The sequence below is a fragment of the Podarcis pityusensis genome (genome assembly GCF_964106645.2).
Source record: "Podarcis pityusensis genome assembly, chromosome: 14".
NCBI lineage: Eukaryota > Metazoa > Chordata > Lepidosauria > Squamata > Lacertidae > Podarcis > Podarcis pityusensis.
Window position 1 is genome coordinate 35,083,658 of NC_138039.1, and position 24,389 is coordinate 35,108,046.

The 24,389-nt window shown below is 44.6% G+C and overlaps 1 protein-coding gene across 2 annotated transcripts in view; it reads right to left on the bottom strand.

Moving 5' to 3' along the window:
- Window positions 1-24,389, bottom strand: part of NTRK3 (neurotrophic receptor tyrosine kinase 3) — a 421,404-nt gene that overhangs the window by 24,750 nt on the left and 372,265 nt on the right. Inside the window, exons 15-16 of one of the 2 annotated variants that reach the window (XM_080980344.1) lie at window positions 22,423-22,666; window positions 5,672-5,746 (exon numbers count right to left, since the gene is read on the bottom strand). In XM_080980344.1, the coding sequence (XP_080836470.1) occupies window positions 5,672-5,746; window positions 22,423-22,666 (319 nt within the window). The remainder of the gene's footprint in view (window positions 1-5,671; window positions 5,747-22,422; window positions 22,667-24,389) is intronic. The other variant, XM_080980345.1, reaches the window with a different exon arrangement.

Genomic DNA, 24,389 nt, shown 5'->3' on the forward strand with positions numbered 1-24,389 from the left:
TTGATAAAGCATAATTTTACAACTCATCTTAAAAAGAAGAATAAAAAAGTGGATATGATTACTTAATGACTGAATGATACAGCAACCCAGTTAGCCACACCATGAAAGCAAATGCTGAATAATCAGGTAATGAGAAGAATTGCCATTGATTAGCGGTTCAGTCAACCCTAACATGATAACATCAGGCATACTGATAAGGCTGTGTACACACAACATATTTAATGCATATTTAAAGCACGTTATATAGCCCAAAGAACACTGGGAACTGTCGCTTACCCTTCACAGAACTGCAGTTCATAGCACCCCTAAAAAAACTACAGTTCCCAGCATTCTTGGGGAAAAGTCATGTGCTTTAAAGGGACTTTACATGTAAAAAGCTAAAAAATAAATGACCCCTGGATGGTTAAGTCCAGTCTATGGGGTTTGGCGCTCATCTCGCTTTTCAGGCTGAGGGAGCCAGCATTTGTCCACAGACAAGCAGGCAGCATGGTAGAGTGTGATGAGTGCCAGAGCACACGGAAACACTGTTTACCTCCCTGCCACAGTGGTACCTATTAATCTACTCACGCTGGTATGCTTTTGAACTGCTAGGTTGGCAGGAGCAGGGACAGAGCAACGGCAGCTCACCTCATCAAACTGCCGACCTTCCAATTGGCAAGATCAGTGGTGGCCAAACTTGGCCCTCCAGATGTTTTTGGCTTACAACTCCCATGATCCCTAGCTAGCAGGACCAGTGGTCAGGGATGATGGGAATTGTAGTCTTAAAAACATCTGGAGGGCCGAGTTTGAGGATGCCTGGTTTAGACCATAGCGCCACCTAAGATACACCCACTTTGTGAAGCATTTCTCTAATAACAACAGCAAATGTGTATCTTCCTACATTATTGAAAAGTGTCCACAGAAAATGTGTGCAATAAAGAATGTAACATATAAAAGCACTTGCAAAAATTGGACATGAAGAGGTATGTACACAAAAAGGTGGGCAAATTTTCATGCAGACTTCTTAAAGAAGCCTGCAGTTGCGTACCTTGTGCGGAAGTAAGCTGAATTCAGGATTGTGGAGTTGAATTGAATTTAGGTTTGGAACAAAAAATAAATTGACAAAAACTGAAAATTAAGAAAAACAAAAGTGTCCGCCCCAAGTACACATAAGGAGGAAATTCCAACAGAGCTTTGAGAAACAGTGGAGAGCAGAGTCATGATAGCTATGTACTATGTATATCCACTGTCAGAAGCATCCACTGCCAGTTGCTGATAATTTGAATGTGGTCAAAGTGCTCTTGTGCTTGGGTCCTGCTTGTGGGTTTCCCACAGCCCTCTGGCTGGCCACTGTGAGAGCAGGAAGTTGGTTTACATGGGCCATTGGCCTGATCCAGGCTCTTTTTATGATGCAGCAGGCTTGTTTTGTGTTCTGCGCTTTTATTTTTTTAAAAACTCTTTGCATATGTGGGAGCAACTGAGAGGTACATTAAGCAAAGGACTCTCTCAAAGCCTCTGTTGTGTTCTGGGAAGGAGTGGTCTCTCATCAGGGATGAAGGAGAATTTCAATTCAGTTCACCTTTAAAGGCAAGTTTGCCACACTTGCACTTTTCAAAACAATATGGAAACTGAAGCTCAGCCATCCTTTGAAATTTGCACCTCTCTGAACATTGCAATGCAGTTTTCCATCTACGTGAGGTGTACAAAAATACATATAACTAAAGGGTGTGCACCAATGCATACATTAGTGAAAATAAAACAAAAAATGCATTCTATCACAGAAAATTGCATTGCAAAAATGTGTACACGAGGAGAAATTTGCACAAGAATGTGGATTAATTTTCATTGGTCTAGTCTTTTTTTTCTTTTTTTTTTAAATGCAAACTGGTGTGGAAATGTAGAGAACTGAAGGCTGGAAAAACAAGAAACAGCGAAAAACTGAAATTGATATATTCACCCCTCTCTGGTTATGATCCATTGCTTGCACCTTACCTCATATGAGAGAAAGATGATGCTAGGGAAATCCCAGTGAGTACGGTACATGTTTTGCAAGCAAAAGGCCTCATATTCAATCTCTGGTTGCAAGGGGGGAAAAGAGATCTTAGATAGCCGGACTAGGAAGCAGCCCTAGATACCTGGGGACTATCACACTGGACTAAATGGGCCAATTGCTTGATATAAGAAGGCAGCTTTCTAGGTTCGTATGTTAGGTGTGTGATGCACCTAGTGCAGTGCATATATATATATTTTAAGAGACATGTGGCAACTAGGAAGGCCAGAGATCCTGACCTTTAAAGAGTTATGCAGGGGCCATAGGTAGTACATCTGCTTTGGATGTAGGAAGTCTTAAGTTTAGAACCCCAGTATCTCCTGGTAGTGCCCTCTACCTGAGTCAATGGAAAGCTGCTGTCGGTCAATTTAGATAATACTGAGCCAGGTGGACCAGTGGTCTGACTCAGTGGAAGACCGCTTCCGAATGAAAGGAGGATTGTCCCTGGACTGGGTGTCTAAGCTGGGGGTAGATAAGAAGAGCTTGGAAGCTGCATTAAGACCGCCCTGTAGGGTGCCCTAGTTGATGATTCTTATGTACACTGTGTGTCTTACTCATATGTGAAGTGGCATTTGCTTCCAAGTAAGGGTGGGCTTTCGAAAGCTTGGGATGTCTGCTTTTGAGATCATGACTGCGTGGTTTCCGTGATTCACCCTCTAGATAAAGAAGCATGGAGAATTCTTTCTCATCCTCCCCCGTAGCAGCTTCACTCCTTTAATTGCTATCATCCCAGTGTGTTAACATTATTTAATTGCTATATTATTAAATGATACAAGATGTACTAAGGGAATTTTTTAATCAGCATATTTTATAGACTGGGGGTGGGAAATCAGTTTTTTAATAAAAAAACGAAAGAAAGTGAAGAAGGAGAAGAAGGTTAACAGCTAGGAGGTGGCTGTTTGGTGAAAAAGGACAGCTACTAGAATGACATTACAATGTAAGAGAGAGTGGGGAGATCAGTCTATATATATATATATATATATATATATATATATATATATAGCATGGAGCATTAATAAATGAGCAGACCTTATACCAGGAGAAAGTTCACTGTGTTTTTGCAACAGGAGGTGGTACATTTGCTGGGTTGGAAAAGACAATGAATTGAATTGCAGGATCATGACTGATTTGGGTAGGAACAGCAGTGGCTGGTGCCCTTCAGGATTGGTAGGGAGACTAACGATAGATGGAGCCAGAGCCAATGGCAGCCAGAGCCAATCAGCTGTAGTTTTGTCCCCATCCTCCTCCCTGTTGAATTCTGAATTCTGAAAGGGCAACACTGAAGATGCATTCATATATCATATAATTGTAGAGTTGGAAGGGACCCTAAGGATCATCTAGTCCAGGGGTCAGCAACGTTTTTCAGCCGTGGGCCGGTCCATCGTCCCTCAGACCATGTGGTGGGCCAGACTATATTGGGGGGGGGGGGTGAACGAATTCCTATGCCCCACAACTAACCCAGAGATGCATTTAAAATAAAAGGACACATTCTACTCATCTAAAAACACATTGATTCCTGGACCGTCCACGGGCCGGATTGAGAAGGCAATTGGGCTGCATGCAGCCCCCGGACCTTAGGTTGCCTACCCCTGATCTAGTCCAACTCCCTGCAGTGCAGGAATATGTAGCTGTTCCATATGGGAATTGAACCTGCAACCTTGGTGTTATCAGCACCATGCTCTAACTAACCAACTGAGCTAGGCAGATTCACACGTGAGGAGTATTGCATTAGTTTTCCTGATTATAATGCTATTTCTGTCTCATCTTCTAATGCTCCTTTCATACTGCAGTAGCTGTTGTGATATGGAACTCTGGCTTTTTGGGCAACACAAGATATTGTATGGATATTTTTGGATGTATAGTTTTATGTTTATGTTTTGTTTTGAAGAGTTCTACAAGTAAAAGTTTGATGATGATGATGATGATGATGATGATACCACCCAATACCCAGAAGAAGTCTCAGGGAGTTTCACAGAATAAAATCAAAATATAAAACCACAAAATACAAGATCAAAAATAAAAACAACAACCCAATAACTCCGCCCCCCCAAAAAACCCCCACCACATTTTAAAAAAGAACATAGGATGTCAATCAAATCAACCAAAGGCTTGGTAAAAAAGGAACATTTTCATTGGTGTGGGCAATGATTCATTCCAAAAGTCAGTTCTCATTCATCCAGTTGCTTCAAACTGCGCAATAATAATATCGGCAATAGGAGATGTTGAGGACTGGAGCTGGGGCTTACTGCATGCTAAGCATGTGATCAGCCACTGAGCTATGTGGTCCTTCATCCAAGAGATGAAACTCCCAGCAGCAATTAGAGGAGCTGAGTCAATGTGAGAGAAAGGTGGGCCATATAATAGGGTGACCAGGTGTGCTACGTTACAGAGAGAACACTCCTCTGCTTGAAAGAGTCCTCTGGGTGAAGGGCTGCTCAGTCCAAAGCCTGGCTTAAAGCTAAAGCATCTTAAGAAAGGAGAGCAGAGGAGGCCTTGAAGATGCCTGTCAACAGTGAGACAGCGGATGCAACAGGTCCCCTGATGACAGTCTTCTCATTATGCTGATATCTATGGCACTTCTATTTAAATTATAGTAATAGCTTCTAAATTTGCATCTATACATAGGAATCGGAACATGCAAATTTTATGCAGATCTTTTGTCCTCTTTTGGGAGGGGGGATAATTCCCCACCCCAAGGCACAGAACGATTGAGCGGCTCTCATCTCAGAGAAAAGGCAGGTCAGGTTGATACACAGAGGAAGGAAGGAGCAGAAGCAGTGGGGTTGGGGGTTGGGGGAGCTGGATAACCAGGAGCTGGGGGTCTCGAGAAGGCAGCAGCCCAGCACAAAGAAGGGAGCATTGTAAAAGGATGGGGTTCCAAGGAATTAGGAAGGCGGCGGCAAAGGGGCACAGAGGGGAGTGGGGGGGGGAAATTGAATAAAATATTGGGGGGAAGGTAAGCCCTGCACTGCATAATTGATCACATGACACACCATTTGAATGGCAATGTTCATCAAGGAGGAGGAGGCCTGCCCCCCTCAAATATTTTATGGGGGGCAAAGCCCCCTTGGCCCCTAGGAGTCGGCTCCTGTGGAGGGGAGCCACCAAGATGAGGAATAGCTTCGAAATATCAGCATCTAGATCACTGGCTGGAGCCCTTTAGTTTGAGTAACGAGACATAGGAGAGGAGATAGAGGCCATATTCATTCACACCATACATTTAAAGCACCTAGATTTAACACACTATGATCCCCAGCTTTCTGTGAAATGAGGGATTGATTGTTGGACCACTCTGAGAACTGTAGCTGTAGAAGGGGAATAGGGGCTCTCCTATCAACTCTCAGCACTCTTAACAAACTACAGCTCCCAGAATTCTTTGGGGGAAGCCATGACTGCTTAACGTGGCATCACAGTGCTTTAAATGTATATTGTGAATGTTGCTGACATATACCGGTATTTCTTTTTTAATAGGAGCAAATTAGCAGATTGCAGAGGGACCTCTAGACAAGAGATTGCAGTCTACCCAAGCACCTAATCTACAGCATGGGTGATTTATAGCATGGTTATCCTGCCCAGCCCCAGTGACCAGGTTCTCAGTCAAGCAACTGCCCCCCCCCCCCACTGGAGTTGAGATCCACTCACTGTTGTAGCTGCCATTGCTGCTAGTCTCTGCTGCTGCCACGTTGTCCTGAAATAGCCCTTCGGATGCGGCACTTCCTGACAGCGAATGGTTGGAGACAAAGGGAAAGGAGGGTTGGGGGAAAACAGAGAAGGAAAGCAGGGAGGGAGGACGGTGGGGGTGGGGGATATGTGAAGGAATGAAGTAGGGGACAAGAAGGGAAAGGGTGTGTCTTTAACTGCATCATACGTCTTTTCACCGGCTGCAACATTCCAACAGCTTAATGTATATTTCAGGCTTTTCGATAGGTTGTTGCCTATGGTGGTATCGGTTTCATAATTTTTGACCTGGCAATATATTGCGAATCATGGTGTGTGTGTATGTGTATGTGCTATGCAAAAATCACAATATGGGAAAAGCCATGAAGCTACTGTTGGAAACAAAATCTGCCCTTTTCCCCTTATAGGGTACACAAGAGCCCTTATAGAGTCCTTTGTAGGTTCTCCATCTGTCGGAGAAAAATAACAGAGCCAACCAGAGAATATTGAGAAGCAAAGCAGCTAGTAAGCCTGATCTTTATTAAAGCTGTTGCAACAGGGTGCTCACCCCACACGCAGGAGAAAGGAGGAGGACCCAGAACAAAGGTGTGCCCGCCCTTATATAGACTTTTTAAATTGCCCACCCTCAAACTCTAGACCACCCCAATACATCATACATACATACATCACAGGGAACTGTCCAAAACAGAATACTGAGTGTGTTGTTTATCTCCTGTCTGGAAAGTTACCTGATTGCATTATCTGGGTTTTGGCCACTCTTTTGTTATTATAACTACTTAATTCCTGAATCCAGGTCACAGGTCACAGGCTCACCCTATTCACACCTTAAATGTGCCCTTAAGGCAGGATTTGTGAGCACAGAGAGAATGGGGAGGTTTTTTTTTTCATTTCCTCTCTCCTTGCAGAGAAACATTTGGTCAGTTTGGGAGAGTCAAAATGGTTTCAGGACTGTTTTCCTATACTGTTTCAGAGACGTATTTATGCACATGTTTGCCTTGTACATTTAATTTATATATTTGAGACATTAAATTCTTATAACACTACCCAATGCCTCTCTCAATTCCTTCAGCCCCTGTTAACTCTGCAGGGGCCAGAAAAAAATCAGGATGCAGGAAAAACCATGAAGCTAGCCAATGCTTCTACATAGCTCCATCACAATGTTGAAACCCAGATACTGCCCAGCCCTAGTTGTGGGTCCCCAAGCAGCTGCCCAAGGATGCCAAGCACTGGTGCTAGGGGATGTTCACAAGCAGGGAATAGCAGCAGCTGCATCCGTATCTCGATACAATGCAGTCTTCACCAACCTGGAGTCTTCCATAAGTTTTGGACTACAATTCCCATCATTCACAGCAAGCATAGCATCCTGGCTGGGGATGATGGGAGTTGTCGCCCAAAGCTTCTGGAGGGCACCAAGTTAGCAAGGCTTATATGTAGAGATCAGTGATGGTTGGAGGCTCTAGTTGAGAGGGAGGGAAATAATATTATTGCTGTATTTTTTAAAAACTCCCCTGGATTCAGAAGTTACAATTTGTCTGATATGAGAATCCCACAGCCAACAATGGGACATTATGCACAAACAAACTCTAAGCAAAAAAAGCAATCAAGATTCAGAAGGGGGGGAACACAAATATAATAAAGAACAGTGCTAATCTCATCTAACGTGCTGGGATGAAAGACTGATGTCTCTCTCCCCCGTCCCTCCGCAAATAACTTAGAGAGACAGCACTCCATTGTTGATTTACAACCCTCTTTGAGTAAAAATGAAGAAACTGCCATTGCTTCAGACTATACAAAACCCAATGATCTCATCCATTTCCCTTGTATGGTCAGGAGAAGAGAAAGAGGAGAAACATTTCTTTTCCTGGCTGCTGTGAGATTCTAGCAAAACGTTGCAAAGCTTAAGTTATTGCTGGGAAGAATTAGAAGGGATTTGGAGCAACCTGTTTTTGACGGAATAATTCCGTTAGGACCTAAGCTACTTATTGGATATGGTCCACTGCAAGGATGGCTTTAGTTCAGCTCTGTTGCTTCACAGGCCACCTTCCACCATGTCTCACATTGCTCCCAGCAACAAGTAGACCCTTTGTAGGCCTCCTCTCAGGATTGGACTTGAATCAAAGGCTTCAACGTGCCAGAAAGGCGATTCTGACTAAACATCAGGAAGAACTTTCTGACAGTAAGAGCTGCTTGACAGTGGAACAGACTCCCTTGAGAGGTTGCAATCTCTCCTTCACTCGAGGTTTTTAAGTAGAGGTTGGATGGCTATCTGTCATGGATGCTTTAGCTGAGATTCCTGCATTGCAGGGGGTTGGACTAGATGACATTCCAACTCTTAGGATTCTATTGCATCTCGTGTGAGGCCAAAATTTTCCCCCAAATTTGCAGGTAAGGAGACACTTGGCTTTGGGAAGGAGGCATGAGGCTCTGGCAGTGTCCTATATTCCACCCACATCCTCCCCAAAGCTGGGGAAGTGCTAACTAGGCTTTGGGAAGTTGAAGGGAAGACTCTGGGACCCCGTCAGAGCCTCACGCTTCCTTCCCAAAGCTGAGCACCTCACTTACTGGGCTTTGAGATGGCACCCCCTTAGGTCAGCGCCCAGTGTGAGTGCACTGCTTGCAAAGCCCTAAATCCCTAAAGGTGCTGGCAAAGGACTGACAAACTCCTGTGGCCCATCTCAGGAGGCTGAACATGAATGTTATTCTATCTCTTGATCAAGATCAGAGCAGCAACAGCACATTTCTAACTCCATCTAGATACAACTAAAGTCCAGCGCCCCCTAGGGACTAGGGATAATGACGCTATCCACATAAGGAGACTGCCATATCTGAATCTAAACCTGGAGGGTCTTCAGCTCAGGGTGCCTCAGGCCAGTGGCTGAAAATATCTAGTATTGACCAAGAAATATTTATACCAGGCCTGGCCAATCCAGAGACTTCATGGCACTTTTCAACCGCAGGGGCCAAATCAACCCTGTTGACCTCTGTCCCTGGAATGTCCTCAGAGGCCTGAGCACACACCCTCCATATAAGAACATAAGAAGGGCCTGTTGGATTGCATCTATGGCCCTTCAAGGCCAGCATCCTGTTCTCACACTGGCCAATTGCATGCCAATAGGAAGTCTGCAAGCTGGACCTTAGTGTAATAGCATTCCAATATAGTTTACTAATCTAGGTTTCTGCTAAAGTCCAAACTGCTGACAGACACAGACAATGGTACGATGGTGGAGAAACATGCACAAATGGGCCTCATTAGGACATCCCAGAGGTCTCATGGTGAATTTGTTTGCCCAGCTCATTGCAGACCATTCACATCTAGATGTTGTGCATTCAAAAGGGCTTCTTTTCATGTTCTTGAATTAGGAACAAAAACTCTTTTGTTGTTGTTGTTCCCTTAGACATCCAAGGAGCTGCCCTTCCAAAAACTCCTGTTCCGATGCATATGCAATTTTGTGCACCATTGCCCACCAATGTTAACATTCTCTGTGTGAGAGCCTAATCACAACAATTATTTGATTAAAGGCTACTGCCAGACATCCACCATGCAAGACTCACGAAATGAATGGGAGTTTAAGAAGGAACAAGGTTATCATTATACCAGCATATCCATTGACACTTATCAGCACAATATGGGGTGTGGGCACATAAAGGACTGGTCTTTGAGCTTTAGATGATGCACATGAAAGGAACCAGGGTTATACTCTCTAGTCACCATTACTCCCTCTAATAGTGAACACAGCCCAAAGTATTGGAGTCTCAGAGAAACAAGAAGGAGATATTAGCAAATCCAAGGTTGGCAGTAGTTTTTTGTTTTTTTAAAATGACCCTAAAGGGGCAAACCTCCCAACCAAGGAATCAGCTATAGACTGAGCATAGGAACATTGGGAGCTGCCTTATACTGAATCAGATCTTTGGTCCATGTAGCTCAGTGTTGCTTACACTGGCTGGCAGTTGCTCTCCAGGGTTTCAGACCAGGGCTCTATCCCAGTCTTACCTGGAGATGCTGGGGATTGAACTTGTGACTTCTGAATGCAAGACAGATGCTCTGCCAATGAGTTATGGCCCTGAGCATGGACTGTAGCCCTGGAACATTGTGTGATAGAACAGGAGAAAATGAGAAAGTTGGGGAGGGAGTTGAATCAGTATCCTGAATCAGTGGCCGACTGGACCGTTGAACTGACTCGTCCCCTCCCTCTGTGAAACAGAAATAACGAGCTTCATTTTGCAAGCCAATCCAAAACTCTAAAAAGCTTTTTTTCTTTTTTCTTTAGCAATGACTGCATGAAAACTGGTGGGTGGGAGGAAGGAATGCTCATGTGTGACCCTCTCTCCAAATGTCATCTGTGAATGATGGGATTCTTGGCCCCTTCACTCGGTATCCAAAGCAAAGCCATGAAGAAACTTCTTCATGGCTTTTGTCAGGAACTGCTGACAACTATCCCATGTGGCAAGCCCTGTCACCACAGTTTCTCACCAAAGAACCTTTGAGACCAACTCCATCCAGGCTGGCCATTGGCTCTTCCTGGATAGGGTAGAGAACCTTCTGTCTTAGTGGCACTTTCCTCAAGTAACAAGGTCTATCCGAGTTTGGATGTGTATCTAGCCTGAATTATTGTCTTATTCACTGATCCTGAATATTCCTCAGTCCTGCCTCCCAGGTCTCCCTCTGAACCAAGGTTGGTCCACCTATGAAGTAAGGTGAAGAAACTGCCTCAGGTGGCAGGAACCACAAAGACAGCAGATCTGGCCTCCAAGAAATGCGTCATCCACAGCTGTGGTGCACTCCTTGGAGGCCGGATCTGCTGGTGCCTCAGCAGTCTCCTCACCCCCAGTACAGCAGCATCTTAGTGAATAGGAGGCACTATTGGTCTCCTCCCACCCTCGTTCCTGATGTAGGTCTTTATCCCTTGTTCTTGGTGCAGATCTTCACTCACCCCTTCTTCCCTGGCAGGGGGATGCCTCAGGTGCCAAAATGTCTTGGGCCAGCCCTGCTCTGAGCTTTACTGAAGAACCTCTGGTTTAATCCTCTGATCTTGATCTTAGCAGTGAAGACAGAGAAAGTAACAGCAGCTACAGTCTTTTGCACACTTATCTGGAAGTCAGTCCCACTGGCTTCAATATGACTTCTGTGCAGACGTGCATAGGATCGTGCAGTTTTCAATTCATAGCATATTTTATTTTATGTTCTTTCCCCCTCTTTGAAATGAAAATTCCAAGAGCAAATATTCTGACCACATACTAGCCAGGAGAATTCCCACTCCCCTCCAAAAAGAAACTCTTTCCATGCAAATATCGTAATTACAAAAGTTAAGGAGGATATTTATATGTAAATTTGTGCCACTCTTCTTCTCTATGTCTTGCAGAATGCCCCTTCATATGAAGAAAAGCCTTCAAGTTTGTCACAATTAAAGAGTTCCCAGCACACTCAACAAGCTAAGATGTGTGTGTTTGCCCTCACTTATCCCAAAATGCACCACAAAAACCATACTTTTAAAATGCTTTTGGAGTTTCTTTCTGATCAACAAGATGCTTGGCTAGGTTTGATCCACCTTTGCAATGATACATGAATGCGAGTGACCTCATATTCTCTCTCTACACTCCCTTCCCCACCTGCCTTCCTGCCTGTCTCAACAGTTTTCATAATGCCATTATACAAATCTACCTCCCCCCCCAATATAGTATGATAGTGGTGGTGGTGTTATTCTGACCCATTTTTGATCAGGTCATGGATCTGGCAGTAAGATCCAACCCACCATTTGAAAACCAGTGGTCTACAAAGTCTTATGAAGAAGCATCTCCACCACCATCACCCAGCTCTGAGGTCCAGCTCTGAGGGCCTTCTGGTGGTTCCCTCACTGTAAGAACTGAAGTTACAGGGAACCAGGCAGAGGGCCTTCTTGGTAGTGGCACCCACCCTGTGAAACACCCTCCCATCAGATGTCAAGGTGATAAAGAATGATACAACTTTTAGAAAACATCTGAAGGCAGCCCTGTAGAAGGAAGTTTTCGATGTTTGATGTTTTATTATCCATTGGAAGCTGCCCAGGGTGGCTGGGGCAGAGGGCCTTCTCAGTAGTGGTCCCCCCCCCCCCCGTGGAACACCCTCCCAACAGGAGAAGAGTAACTATACAACCTTTAGAAGACATCTGAAGGCAACTTTGTTTAGGGCTGCTTTTTAAAGTTTAATGTTTTATTATATATTTAATAAATGTTGGAAGCCACCCAAAGTGGCTGGGGCAACCCAGTCAGATAGGCAGGGTACAAATAATGTATTATTATTATTATTATTATACAATATGATTATATTAGCTTTCCTTTCATACCGCTACTTCTTTAGCCCCCATCACCTATTTTTCCCCAGAGCCCCCTGTCCTTGTTGCTGGATAGGTGTTATAAAAAAGAGAGGATGAAAACACAAACTGAAAGCATAACTAAATAAAGTGGCCATACAAGGCTCCCACGAGGCCATCCTTGGCCTAAGCAGCTCTCGGCATCACAACTTTTGTTTCTGTGAGCCATGCTTAGTCCCCACCACCCGCAAGCTCCAATTCATTGGCACTCCCAACCAAGAGCTTCCCATCGACCTGACAGGAGTTCCTTTGTCAGCGTTACTCTCATTACCAATAATAAAATGAACAGCAAGCACATCCGAAAGTATCAACCACACAGGTGGAGAGCTGAAGGGGAGAGAATGAAGTGGGGAAAGGGAGTCTGAGGATCAGGTGCTGCAGGGAAGGGGGGGCAGAGAAATTAGGATAATTACCATTCTGAGATAATGCCATGCAATGTAACACAGCCTAATTGTCCCATTAATTCCTCTGCACTCACAATGCTTTGCTATGAAGGGCTCTTCAAGTTTCAAAAAGGAAGGGAGGGTGGGAGTCATTAACTGTGGGGCTTTTTTCTGTTAGGTGTAAATGAGGGAGAAGAGAGAACAGCCAAAGAGAGAAAGAAAACCTCACTAGAAACTTAAGAAAGCTACTACAGAACAGCTCCCCTTTTTGGAGGGGGTGGGGCATGTTGCAGGCAGCGACCAGGGACCTCCCAGTGACCCAGCTGTGGGCAGAGGAGTGCTGCCCACATCATTAGAACTCCCAGCCGCTGTATCACGCCCCCCCCGGCTGACCAATTGGGTTAATCGGGGGCGTGGCCATGTGGTGTTTAGACCACAGCACGGCTGGGGAGGGCAGCCTCCATTTGTCTCCTCCGTCGGATCTTCCAGCCCCCCCCCTTTTCTTGCGTTGCTTGACTATGGCCTTACTATGACTAATGTCGGTCACCTGGTTGTCGGGGCCGGGTAGGAATTTTTCCACTTGGCAAATTGGCACCAGCCATTTGGTTTTCACCTACCTAGTAGCAATCGTCACAACTTTGTAAGGTTAGGCATTGGGTAAGCCTGTCACGTGAGGAGCGGTTGTTGCCTCTGGCCTGCCCCTCCACGTTAAGGGTATCCTGTTAAAGGGATCCGGGGGTGTGGTTCCTGTCTGAAGCCTGGGTGTGGGCTAGGTCCATGCCACAACCCACCAGTGACCCTGGGGGTGCTCAATTGATGTACATCATAGGGCTCCCCCTATCGGTGGTTGACCCTTACGGGACTCCTGCAGACAGGTAGGAGTCAGGATATAGTCTTGCTTCACCCAATTGCCTAAGCAAAACCACTCACATCTATAACCAATAAAGTTGTGGCCTAATTTATCCCATTAATCCAACATATTTGTGTCTGTGTGTTTACTTCTGAGGGAACTGCAGGGCCCGGAGCCTCGCCACGCAAGGGCTTCTACTGGGAGCTGGGATGGTGGCATCAGTCAATTTCACTTTGTTTTTCATATCTCCAGTTCAGATCTTCACATTTCCGTATCAGTTAACTTAAAAAAAAAAAAGTGTTCTCACTTTAGTAAGAACATAGTAAGAGCCCTGCTGGGTTAGGCCAATGACCCATTTTGTCTAGCATCCTATTCTCAGAGTGGCCTCCCAGATGCCCAGGGCTTGTGATGTTTCACAAGCAGGACTTGAGCACAAGAGCAGTCTTCTGGGGGTTCCCATCAACTCATATAGAGAAGCATTTCTGCCTCTAACCATGGAGGCAGAACATAGCCACTAGGGCTAGTAGCCACAGGCAGTGGTATCCTTCATCAATTTGTCCAATCTGCTTTCAAAGCCATCTAAATTTGGGGTCATCACTTGACTCCTGCGCAAGCAAGTTTCATGGTTTAACTGTGCACTGTGTGAAGAATTTCTCTTAGTATACACATTTTTCCATGCAAAATTTCTATGCAATTTCCCCTAACACAATGCAGTTTTATACACTATTTCCACACATATATGTATCTTTATGCACATTTTACTCCAGCGCAGGCACTTTTATATATATCGCTTGGCTGGAGAACAGCAAGTAAGTGCACACTTCAGCAAGTGCAGATTGGATAGGTTTTCCTTTGAATCTGAACTGAACTGAATTTTTCTCCTCCCATCCCATGTTGGAGAGATCTGCATTGGAATTTTCAGAGTGGCCACCATTGCTTCTCAAGTTGTGTGAAATGCCCCAAAGGAATAATCATAGTGTTACTTTTGGAAGTCCCCTCTCTTAACTGGTATAGAAAGGTCCATAGCTCAATGGTGGAACACCTGGTTTCCAGGCAGAAGGTCCTTGGTTTAATCCCCTATCATTTCCAGGTAGGGCTGAGAAACATTCCCTGCCTGAAACCCTGGAGAACTTCTGCCAGTCAGTGTAGACAATACTGAGCTAGATGAACCAACAGTCCATCTCATTATAAGGCAGCTTCCAGCTTCCATCAGAGATGCTTGCATTGTTTGACGCCAAATAGCTGCCTTTAACATCATATCACTTGGGAAAGAAGGAACAAAATGATTCTGCTGGGAGGCAAGTAATAAATGGCTTATTAGATACTGAGGCATCTAATTTGCACTCCCTCTCGTCCCAAACACCTACTAGGCTACTGACAGGTGCCCTAATGACAGGGTTGGGATCACAAGCAGCTCTTCCACCAACTCTATTTAACTGGAAATGGCCGGCATTTCACAGGTCATTATTTCTTCAGTTTTAATCAAGGGGAAAAGGGCCAGAAGCTCATTTAATTAGCATCAATCAAATAGGAGGGAATGATAGAACTCCAGAAGGGCAGGTGAGGAATCGATTTATCCAGTTACGCTGCAGCTAGATTTCCAAGAGTGGCCTAGTAACCATGTGCTAAATATACTGCAGCGGAATTTCTAGCAGCAGTTTTCACATACCAAAAGAAGAGGGTATGCCTGCATTCGTGGACTGAGTCACAGCCCAAGAAGAAAGAGGGCTGGTATCTCATAAGAAGAGCTTGGATCAGGCCAATGACCCATCTAGTCCAGCATCCTGATCTCACAGTGGCCTGTGTGACACCCTCACTCTCTTCCCATGTGGCTTCCAGCAACTGCTTATTCAGAATCATGCTGCCTCCAAAAGTGGTGGTAGAACATAGCCATCATGGCTGATAGCCATTGGCAGCCTTCTCCTCCATGAATTTGTTCAGTCCCCTTTTCATGTCACTGCTTACTCGCCTGTTCTCTAAATGAAAATGTCCCCAAAGCGGCAGCCTTTGGGAGTCACTCCATCTTATTCCATGTGAGGGTCACATCTGAACTGCTTAAACTTATAGGGTGCTGGCCATACCCTCCAACATTCACCAGATGCAAATAGGGACATTGCCTATTTGCTAGCTCTTAATAATAAGAGCATAATCTTTGTATACTCTTTATGAAAAATCTTCTTATATTTGCACAAGATGTCCATTCATTTCAGCAGAGGGAACAAATCTAGATACACCCAGAGATATTTACCAGGGCAGCTCTTATGAAGAGGAGAATGCCATCCGTGAACTGGATCTGGATTGGGGGCAGATGTTTTCAGCTGCCTTGGATTTAGCAGCAATCTCATGGTTTTGGAAGAAAAACCCTCATTAAGGAATGCCACAAACTCCTGAGCTTTTTATCTTCTGATGGCAAAAGCTGAAAATTCTCTATAGCAGATAAGTATCCTGAGCAGACAGGAGGGTTTCTGGTTATTGCCAATGGGGGGGGGGGGAGGTGCAAGCTGAATGTGCAAGGAGATAGACAATCAAGCTCACTGAATGCAATGCAATGCACCCTGTAGTGAAACACAGTGATTAAGAACTGCACTGCAAAAACTGCATATCAGTATTTGCAGATAAATGTCTTAATCACACACTCTCCTATAGGGAGAGAAGGTGCACATCTGTGTGAAAATAAAGGGGCTGGTTTCACACACCTCTGCCTCTAAGGAAGGCATATCAAGAATCCAATCCAACCATGCCTGTGACTTTGAAATATGACGGTTGCCAGGATGATAGTTTCCTTTTGACGTTTTCCACTGCTCGAAATGTTATCTCCAATCTCTGCATGTGTGTGTGTTTCTTTTTTTTAAAATGATTTTCCAAACCATAAAACAAAACCCTCTTGCCTTGTCAAAGCTGGATAAACAGCTGAACTCATTCCAAGGTGATCTGAATAGGAAAAGGATGCATCTGTCTTCAGGCAGAACACAGAGAGACTTATGGGGAGAAGAAGGCTGATGTTGCTGCTGCTTTTGTTACATAAATGTCTGTTTGTTGTACACAGACGTGTTGCGGGAAATTAAGCAGTTCACCTTTGCAAAGCGCTTTGCATCCCACTTAGGCGAGAGCCAGATGGTGCTTCTCTCCCTTTGTTTTAAAAGATTTTAAAAAACAACACCACCAACATCCAAGCAATGAAAGCAAAGAGCCAGGCGTCAAGCCTGAGCCCAGAATGTATTCATGCATCCCATCACTTGTGCTTAGTAAAAATGCAAAATGTGTGCAATTACAGGCACATACATACCGACAAACATACCTAGCCAGAGCCATGCAGAGAGGTCTGGTGGGTTTTAACTAACTTGGCAGCCTGCAGTGAGCTTTAGACCTGTCATGTCAATGTCAACCTTCAGATGGAATTCTCCACAGCCTATACCCGAGAAAATGATAAATTGCTGCATTCTCCAGGGGAAACTCAGCATGGACGCTCACAGGAACATTTCAGTGAAATCACCTGGAACTCAAGTTTGCTTTGGGTTCCTGCCCTGGGAACCACAAATTTGAATCCATTAAAAGGTTATTCTCAATTGCGGAGAGACCCTTCCGCTTATCACTGAAGGGTATGTTGCTTAATTCAATCCTAGATAAGGAGCTTTTCTGCAATGATTATGGAACGCCCTCCCCAAGGAGGTGTGTCTGATACCAACATTACAAGCATTTTTGGCACCTGGTGATGACCTTCCCATTTGCCCAGGCATTTTAGCATTTTTTGAATTGTGGGGGATTTAGTTTGCTCTGTTATGCATTTTAGTTTTTCGTGTTTTTACTTGCTTTTGCCTTTGTTGCATTTTGCTATGTTCTATCTTTTTGTTGAGTTTCTAAATCGTATTGATGTGTGGTTATGAATTAGTTTAGTACATTATCCTGGGGGAAAAAAATTGATCAAAGGGAAATTAAGAAACATTTGCTTATTTTAAATAAGTAAATAAAATCAGTTGTGACCTGAGCCTTAGACAGCCATCCAGCCATTATAGCAAGTCATGTGAATGAAAACCCCATGCAGTCCTACAGAAGCAGAGGTTTATCTGCTGATGGTCTGCACTACATAGCTGGTGGGTTGGATTTCATGGGCTGCAAACTGAGTGTGCCTGATCTAAGGTCACAGCCAAAGAGTGTGCGAAAAGGTCAAGCTCATCAGGCACACTCTCACACCACCATGGCATCATAGAGAGCAGCCTTCCCAGTTCTCATGCCCTACAAATGTTTATGACACCAATCAATCCCAGCCAGCATGGCCAATGGTCAGGAATGATTGGGGCTGTGGTCCAGAACATCTGGAGGGTACCACATTGGAGAAGTCTTGCCTAGTGGCTAGAGTCACATAGTGGCTACACCAATGATTGCATTGGCTTTCTGCTTCTCCCCACATGAACCCACTTATTAACCATGTGTTAATAATCTGAGGTCCTTCTCTTTGTGCCCGCTCTGAGGGAGGTGTGAAGAACAACAACACAATAACAAGGCTTCTCAGTGGTCGCTCCCCGCTTATGGAATGCTATCTCCAGGGAGGCACACCTGGCATCATCATTCATTATCTATTGTTGCGAGGTGGTTGTTGTTGTTTTTTTTTTTGGGGGGGGGAGGCTGTATGTCTGAGTCCCTGAGTCCCTTCTAAGTCCTGAATCCAACCATGATCCAATTGCTGTAATAGCCAGACAAGTTTCTTGGTAACGGCCCCCTAAGTATGGGTTGTTAGGGCATCAAAGAAAGTGGTTCTGTGCCAGAGGATAAATGGGTGGGTCTCCCTGCTAGTTAGAATGACAAAACCAGAGCAGTGTGTGTCAGCTGGAAGCAGGCTGGACAGCTGAGACAGAGAGCCATGCCTGATCTCTGCTGGGATCCAAGGCTGTGGCCTTGGGAGAAGCCAGACATTCTTGGCATGTTATTGCTGTGAGCCCCTCCATTGTAGGCTCAGGTTGCATATATGTGTCAATAATTCAGCTCCGAGGGCCTTCTGGTGGTTCCCTCACTGTGAGAAGTGAAGCTACAGGGAACCAGGCAGAGGGCCTTCTCGGTAGTGGCGCCCACACTGTGGAATGCCCTCCCATCAGATGTCAAGGAAATAAACAACCATCTGACTCTTAGAAGACATCTGAAGGCAGCCCTGTTTAGGGAAATTTTTAATGTTTCATATTTTATAGCTTTATTATTATTATTATTACTAATGTTCTGTTGGGAGCCATCCAGAGTGGCTAGGGATGGGCGGGATATTATTATTATCATCATTTAATAATAACGATTATAATAATAGTCTTGATCATCATCAATAAACCATATACCATAAAGACACCACAGTCTCCATTGTCCCTCATTCCAAGGAAACCTAATCCTGGGTAAGAGCCTGGAACCCCTGGAATCTTGCACCGCTCAGAGATTAAGCTAGCATGCAACATTCTCTTTCCCATTTCCTTTCCGCCAGGCTTTTGACGTTTCATTCTCTGTGGCTTCTTTCAGTGGGTGGGATGCTTGGGATGCTTTAGGCCTGCCTTCTTATCAATATGAATGTATTTTTAGCATTTATTCTGTTTTAGTTTTATGTTGGTTTCAATGCATGTACTATTTTTTTGTAAGTCGCTGCAAGCTACATTTTGTAATAATAATAATAATAATAATAATAATAATAATAATAATAATAATAAAGTGCTGCAGTGGGACCAAAGAGAACTAAGTTCAGAGTCTCACTCAGCCATGTCACTCTTTGGATGACCTTAAGCAGCAATCACTTAGCATGGCGAAAACAAGGCAGCAAGAAAGGAGATGCTGACGAAACATCAGGAAAAACTTTCTGACAGGAAGAGCTGTTCGACAGTGGAACAGTCTCCCTCAGGAGGTTGGGGACTCTCCTTCCTCGAAGGACTTTAAGCAGAGGTTGTATGGGCATCTGTCATGGATGTTTTAGCTGAGATTCTTACACTGCAGCGGGTGGACTAGATGAGGACCCTGGGGTCCTTTCCAACTCTATGGTTCTATGAACTCTATGTACATTGCTGTGGGTTCCTTAGATAAAGATTTCCTAGATGTTGCTGGGGAGATCCCAGAAAGTGATGTGGATGGATGGTGGTCTCACATACTGTACTTCTTAATGCCCAATTTGGGTGCAACACACACTGATCTTCCTTGCCCACAGTTGTGCATCCTGTGGCAGCATCCAGGTTAGATTATAGTTAAATTGCTTTACATGTGGGTGAGCATCCTATAGTTTGCCTCAACGCTCTACCCCCACCCCACAAAATAAAAGGGTTAGAAATAACTGGAAATCAAATAAGTCCAGATACTTAGGGCCAGCGCACCGGACCATCCTGTTCCTGTTTTCATTCTGCCCATAGTAACCACTTCCTGTTCATGATTAACCAATTGTCAGAATTGCTCTTCATGGCCAGAATTGTCTTTTTCCCTTTCCCCGGCACCACTCAGCATACATTTGAAGAGATTTGCAGACAGGGGTCAGGTATTGCAGACCGTGCCTGTCAGATAACGTGTTTGCCATAAGAGACCTTCCTCCTCTTGCCCCCGATCCCAAGCCGCGGGAGCTTATCTCGCATCCTTCTGAACCTTCCCGAAAGATGGTGTCCAACCATCTACCTCCAACAAATTATTCCCTTGTCTGAATTGTGTTCGGTGCTGAATGAAGTGTACCAAGGTCGGTCCTAAATTGCCTATTATTTCCTCTCCCATATTTTATGCACAGTTATCAGTCTCTCTTCCAGTTGCCTTTTCTGTAAGCCCCGCGTATTACGTTTCCTTAATCTCCCTCTGCAGGTCATGGCCTCCAATCCTTTAATCATCTTTGTTGCCCTCCACTGGATTCTCTTTAATTTATCAATGTCTTTTCGTTAATGAAAGACACAGAGAAAAGAAAGAGAATGGAATGTACAACTTGTTCCGCTGTAGCGATGCCTGTTTCTAGGGAAGGGAGAAAAAGAGAAAGAGAAAAGAGGGAGGGATGTCGAACACATGCGGCGGAATAAAGAATAAACATGTCAGAAGGGCAACATGTGGATTAATGAAGGCATTGTAAATGCATAAGAAATGGCTAGAAAGGGGGGAGAAGATTAGAATTCTATGTATTTTCTAGGGAATGACTGCTGTTTCTAGCACTATGATTTTTGGACAAGGGATGACTCTTGTAGGTTAAGAATAGATCTTCATGTACATTCAAAAGCACTTTCCCATTTTATTTTATTTTTAAAATGAGAAATTAAGCCCAGCCCCTTGCTAGACTTCTGAACTGCAAACAGTATGGTGTAATGGCTAGAGTAGAAGTGGGAAACATGTAGCTCTCAAAATGTGGTAGCAGCTAGATAGCTCAGCTGGTTAGAGCATGGTGCTGATAATGCCAAGGTTACAGGTTCGATCCCTGCGTGGGACAGCTGCTTGATTGTCATGGTGCCTTTGAATTCTACAATTCTATTATTCTATGACCATCACTCTTATCATCTCTGACCATCGGCCATGCTGGCTGGGGCTGATGGGAGCTGGAGTCTAACAACATCTGGAGGGTGACTGGTTATTTGCCTTGGCATTAGAGTGCTGGACTGGGACCTGGGACACCAGGGTTCAAATCCCTACTCAGCCATGAAGCTTATTGGGTGACCTTGGACCAGTCAGAGCCTCTCAGCCTAACCTACCTCACAGGGTTGTTGTGAGGATAAAATGGGGAAGAGAAGGGGAAGAGTGTGTGAGTGCCACCTTGAGCTCCTTGGAAGAAATATGAGATAGAAATGTAGTAATAAACAAATGATCTACCTAGAAAGTGCTTTGTGGTTCACAGGTAGGTGAGTGGCCTAAGCACAGGTGTGGATTATTCAGTGCATGAAAATGAAAATGCAGGAGTTGTTTCACTTGAAAAAGCAATCATGAGCATGAGATCCTATAGAACAAAGGTAGGAAATCTGTGTCTTTCCAAATGTTAACAGAATACGACTCCTACCACCCCTCACCATTGGCTATGCTGGCTGGGCCTGGTGGCAACTGGGAGTCCAACAACATCTGGGGGGAGACATAGGATCCCTAAGACTGATCTACAAATTCCACTTGGACTGCTGAATGGAACGTTCTAATCATTAACATCTCACCGACTGCAGTAATTTCCATTTTTTAATGAAAACGATCGATCAATCCACAATTCTGCCTTTCTTCAGAATATAGCTGTACTCTGTTGGTTCTGCTTTTTCCAAAATTACTAATTTACTTAGCCACAATATTCCCTCCCCCCAACTGAGCGTGCCTCAGCCGACCACATGGGAACACTGGTTTCTAGGGTCCTTGAGTCACCCCTCTCTGCCCACTGCTTATGTCATCATGGACCGCTGAGGCTCATTCTGTACATACAGTGGAATCAAAGGGTCATACCTTACCTGGACCTCTTTACTTCAATCTGCCAGTAGGAGTTTTGTTATGTCTTAAGGCTCAGCTGAAAGACTGGGGTTGCTTACAGACATCCTGCTTACTGAGCAATCACCCTTATCTGTTTGCCCAAAGTTTGAGGGTGGTGAAACATCCAGTTGTTTATGGAGTATTCATTCTGATCTGTTTGCAAGGGAGGTGCCACAGTGTTGCATCAAAGCAGTTGTTGTCCCAACACATGCCAGTGCAGTTTTGTGCCACTTTCCTTATTCTCTGTGGCAGCCCCAGAATTGTGGGATGCCCTCCCCACAGAGGTATCTAACTTTTTCACCATACACTTGAGATGTCTGTTTGCAGGGCACACCCTATTCCGCTGATTGTGATCTGTTTTAACTGTTTCTAATTTTAATTTGTTGTAACCTGGCTATGGCACTTGCTGGTAAAGGGTGGGTAGTAGTAGTAGCAGTAGTAGTAGTAGTAGTAATAATAATAATAATAATAATAATAATAATAATAATAATAGTGTTCTCCCCTGTTATTAGATTCAAGCCTATGGAATACTGAGGCATGCTGCTTATGAGAATAGAAACTTTGTTCAGCTGCCATCACTAATAACTAGCAATAGAGCTGCCCTCCATATTGTACCAAGCTTGGGTGAGGAAAGATGGGGTAGATGTGGAAACCTTCTGCAATGTCATTTCCCAGCTTTTGTGCCACCCACTCCGGGTTCCATTACCACAGCCACCTTACCCTGTAGTAATCGGTGCTGTAGACGTCTCTGGACATCCCAAAGTCTCCAATCTTCACCAGCAGGTTAGCTCCAACCAAGCAGTTCCTCGTGGCCAGGTCTCTGTGTACAAAGTGCTGGGAGGCGAGGTAAACCATCCCTGAAGCGATCTGGCTGGCGATGTGAAGCATTTGAGAAAGGCCCAGCTCCCCTTTCGCATGCCGAGGCTGCCCATCCACAAGGATCATCGCATCCGGGCCGTGTGCCCTGTGGAAGGCGAGAGAGGGTAATGTTTAGGTGGAGTCTCTCCTTTTTTGCAAGCTGAATCCCTTGGTTTGGGCTCAACCTGCCAGAGCAGCAGAAAACAAGCTTGCTCCATCTTCCATGTGGCAGCATTTGAAGAAGGCTATGCAGTGGTACCTACAAGTTACATACACTTCAGGTTACATACACTTCAGGTTACAGACTCCGCTAACCCAGAAATAGTACCTCAGGTTAAGAACTTTGCTTCAGGATGAGAACAGAAATCGGGCGGCGGCAGCGCGGCAGCAGTGGGAGTCCCCATTAGCTAAAGTGGTGCTTCAGATTAAGAACAGTTTCAGGTTAAGAATGGACCTCCAGAACGAATTAAGTACGTAACCAGAGGTACCACTGTATATCCACTCATATCACCTCTTGGTCTTCTCTTCTCCAGCTAAACATATTATGATATGGAGAATGGAGAATTAATAGAGGTTCGAGAAACTTACTATCCACATTAAACGATAGTATGCATGAGCCCTCGGTCAGTTTTCATCCTTCCACCCAAGTTCATTGCCAGCATGGAAGCAGAATGGTGAAAATGCCTAATATGTGGCGAAGAAAGGACAATGTTCCTATGGCCTCCTGTCTCTTTTATTAGATACAACAGCAACATTTCCTTTGTGGTTCTCTCTTCTGGCTTCGTTTGAAATTAATCCTGGCATTTCACCCTCTTCAACAACAGCAGCAGCAGCAGCCCTGCAGAGAGCGAACAAATTGAAAAATGCCTGTGCAGATGGATCCCTCCATCTTGACATGGAGCTAAACTCTGAGAGCAACAAGTTCTGACTTGCTTGCATCCTGGAATTTCTCTCTCTGATAAGCTTGAGGCACATGTGGAGGGGAGGGGGGAAGGAAGACAGATATGACATGGCAGCGACAGATTTCTGCCAAAATATTTCTGGTTCAGCTGTTGAAGCTTTTCACGGCTCTCCTTCAGATGCTTTCCAAAATGCATTGTCGAAAGAGAGGGAGATGACCGGGCTCCACAAATGGGGATGTGACAGGTCAAGTGGCTTGCATTGTTAGGAGTCGCCTATAGTGGAAAAGCCGAGTGCTGAGGACAGGTCTAGGGCTGACACAGGGATGCTTGAGGAATTTGATCCTTGTGGATTATGGTATGAACTGACCTGGACCACATTAACACCATACATTTATAGTACTATGATACCACTTTAAGCTCTCATGACTCCCCCTAAATAACTCTGCGAGCTGTAGTTTGTAAAGGATGCTAGGAGCTGATAGGAGACCCTTATTCCCCTCACAGAACTACAGTTCCCAGAGTTCTCTGGGAAGAGGCATTGATTGCTAAACACACCAGCTAACCAGTGTTTTCCAAACTTGGGTCTCAGGCTGTTTTTGGACTACAATTCCCATCATCCCTGACTGCTGGTCCTGCTATCTAGGAATGATGGGATTTGTAGTCAAGGAACAGCTAGATACCCAAGTTTGCAAAACAGTTACTTTTCTGGTTTTTTCCCCTGTTCCTTCTTTCTTTAGTTTCTTTTTTTTTAATTTCATGCAGAACTGTTTATTTTACTGTATTGTGAAAACTTCAATACCCCCCCCAAACCCCTTTCTTCCCACTACTGTGTGTGTTTGTGTAATAACTTCATGAGATCACCTTCAGTACCAGAAGTTCAAACAATAGGTGCATAATGATTGTCGTCCACAGCCTGGCCAATGTCCA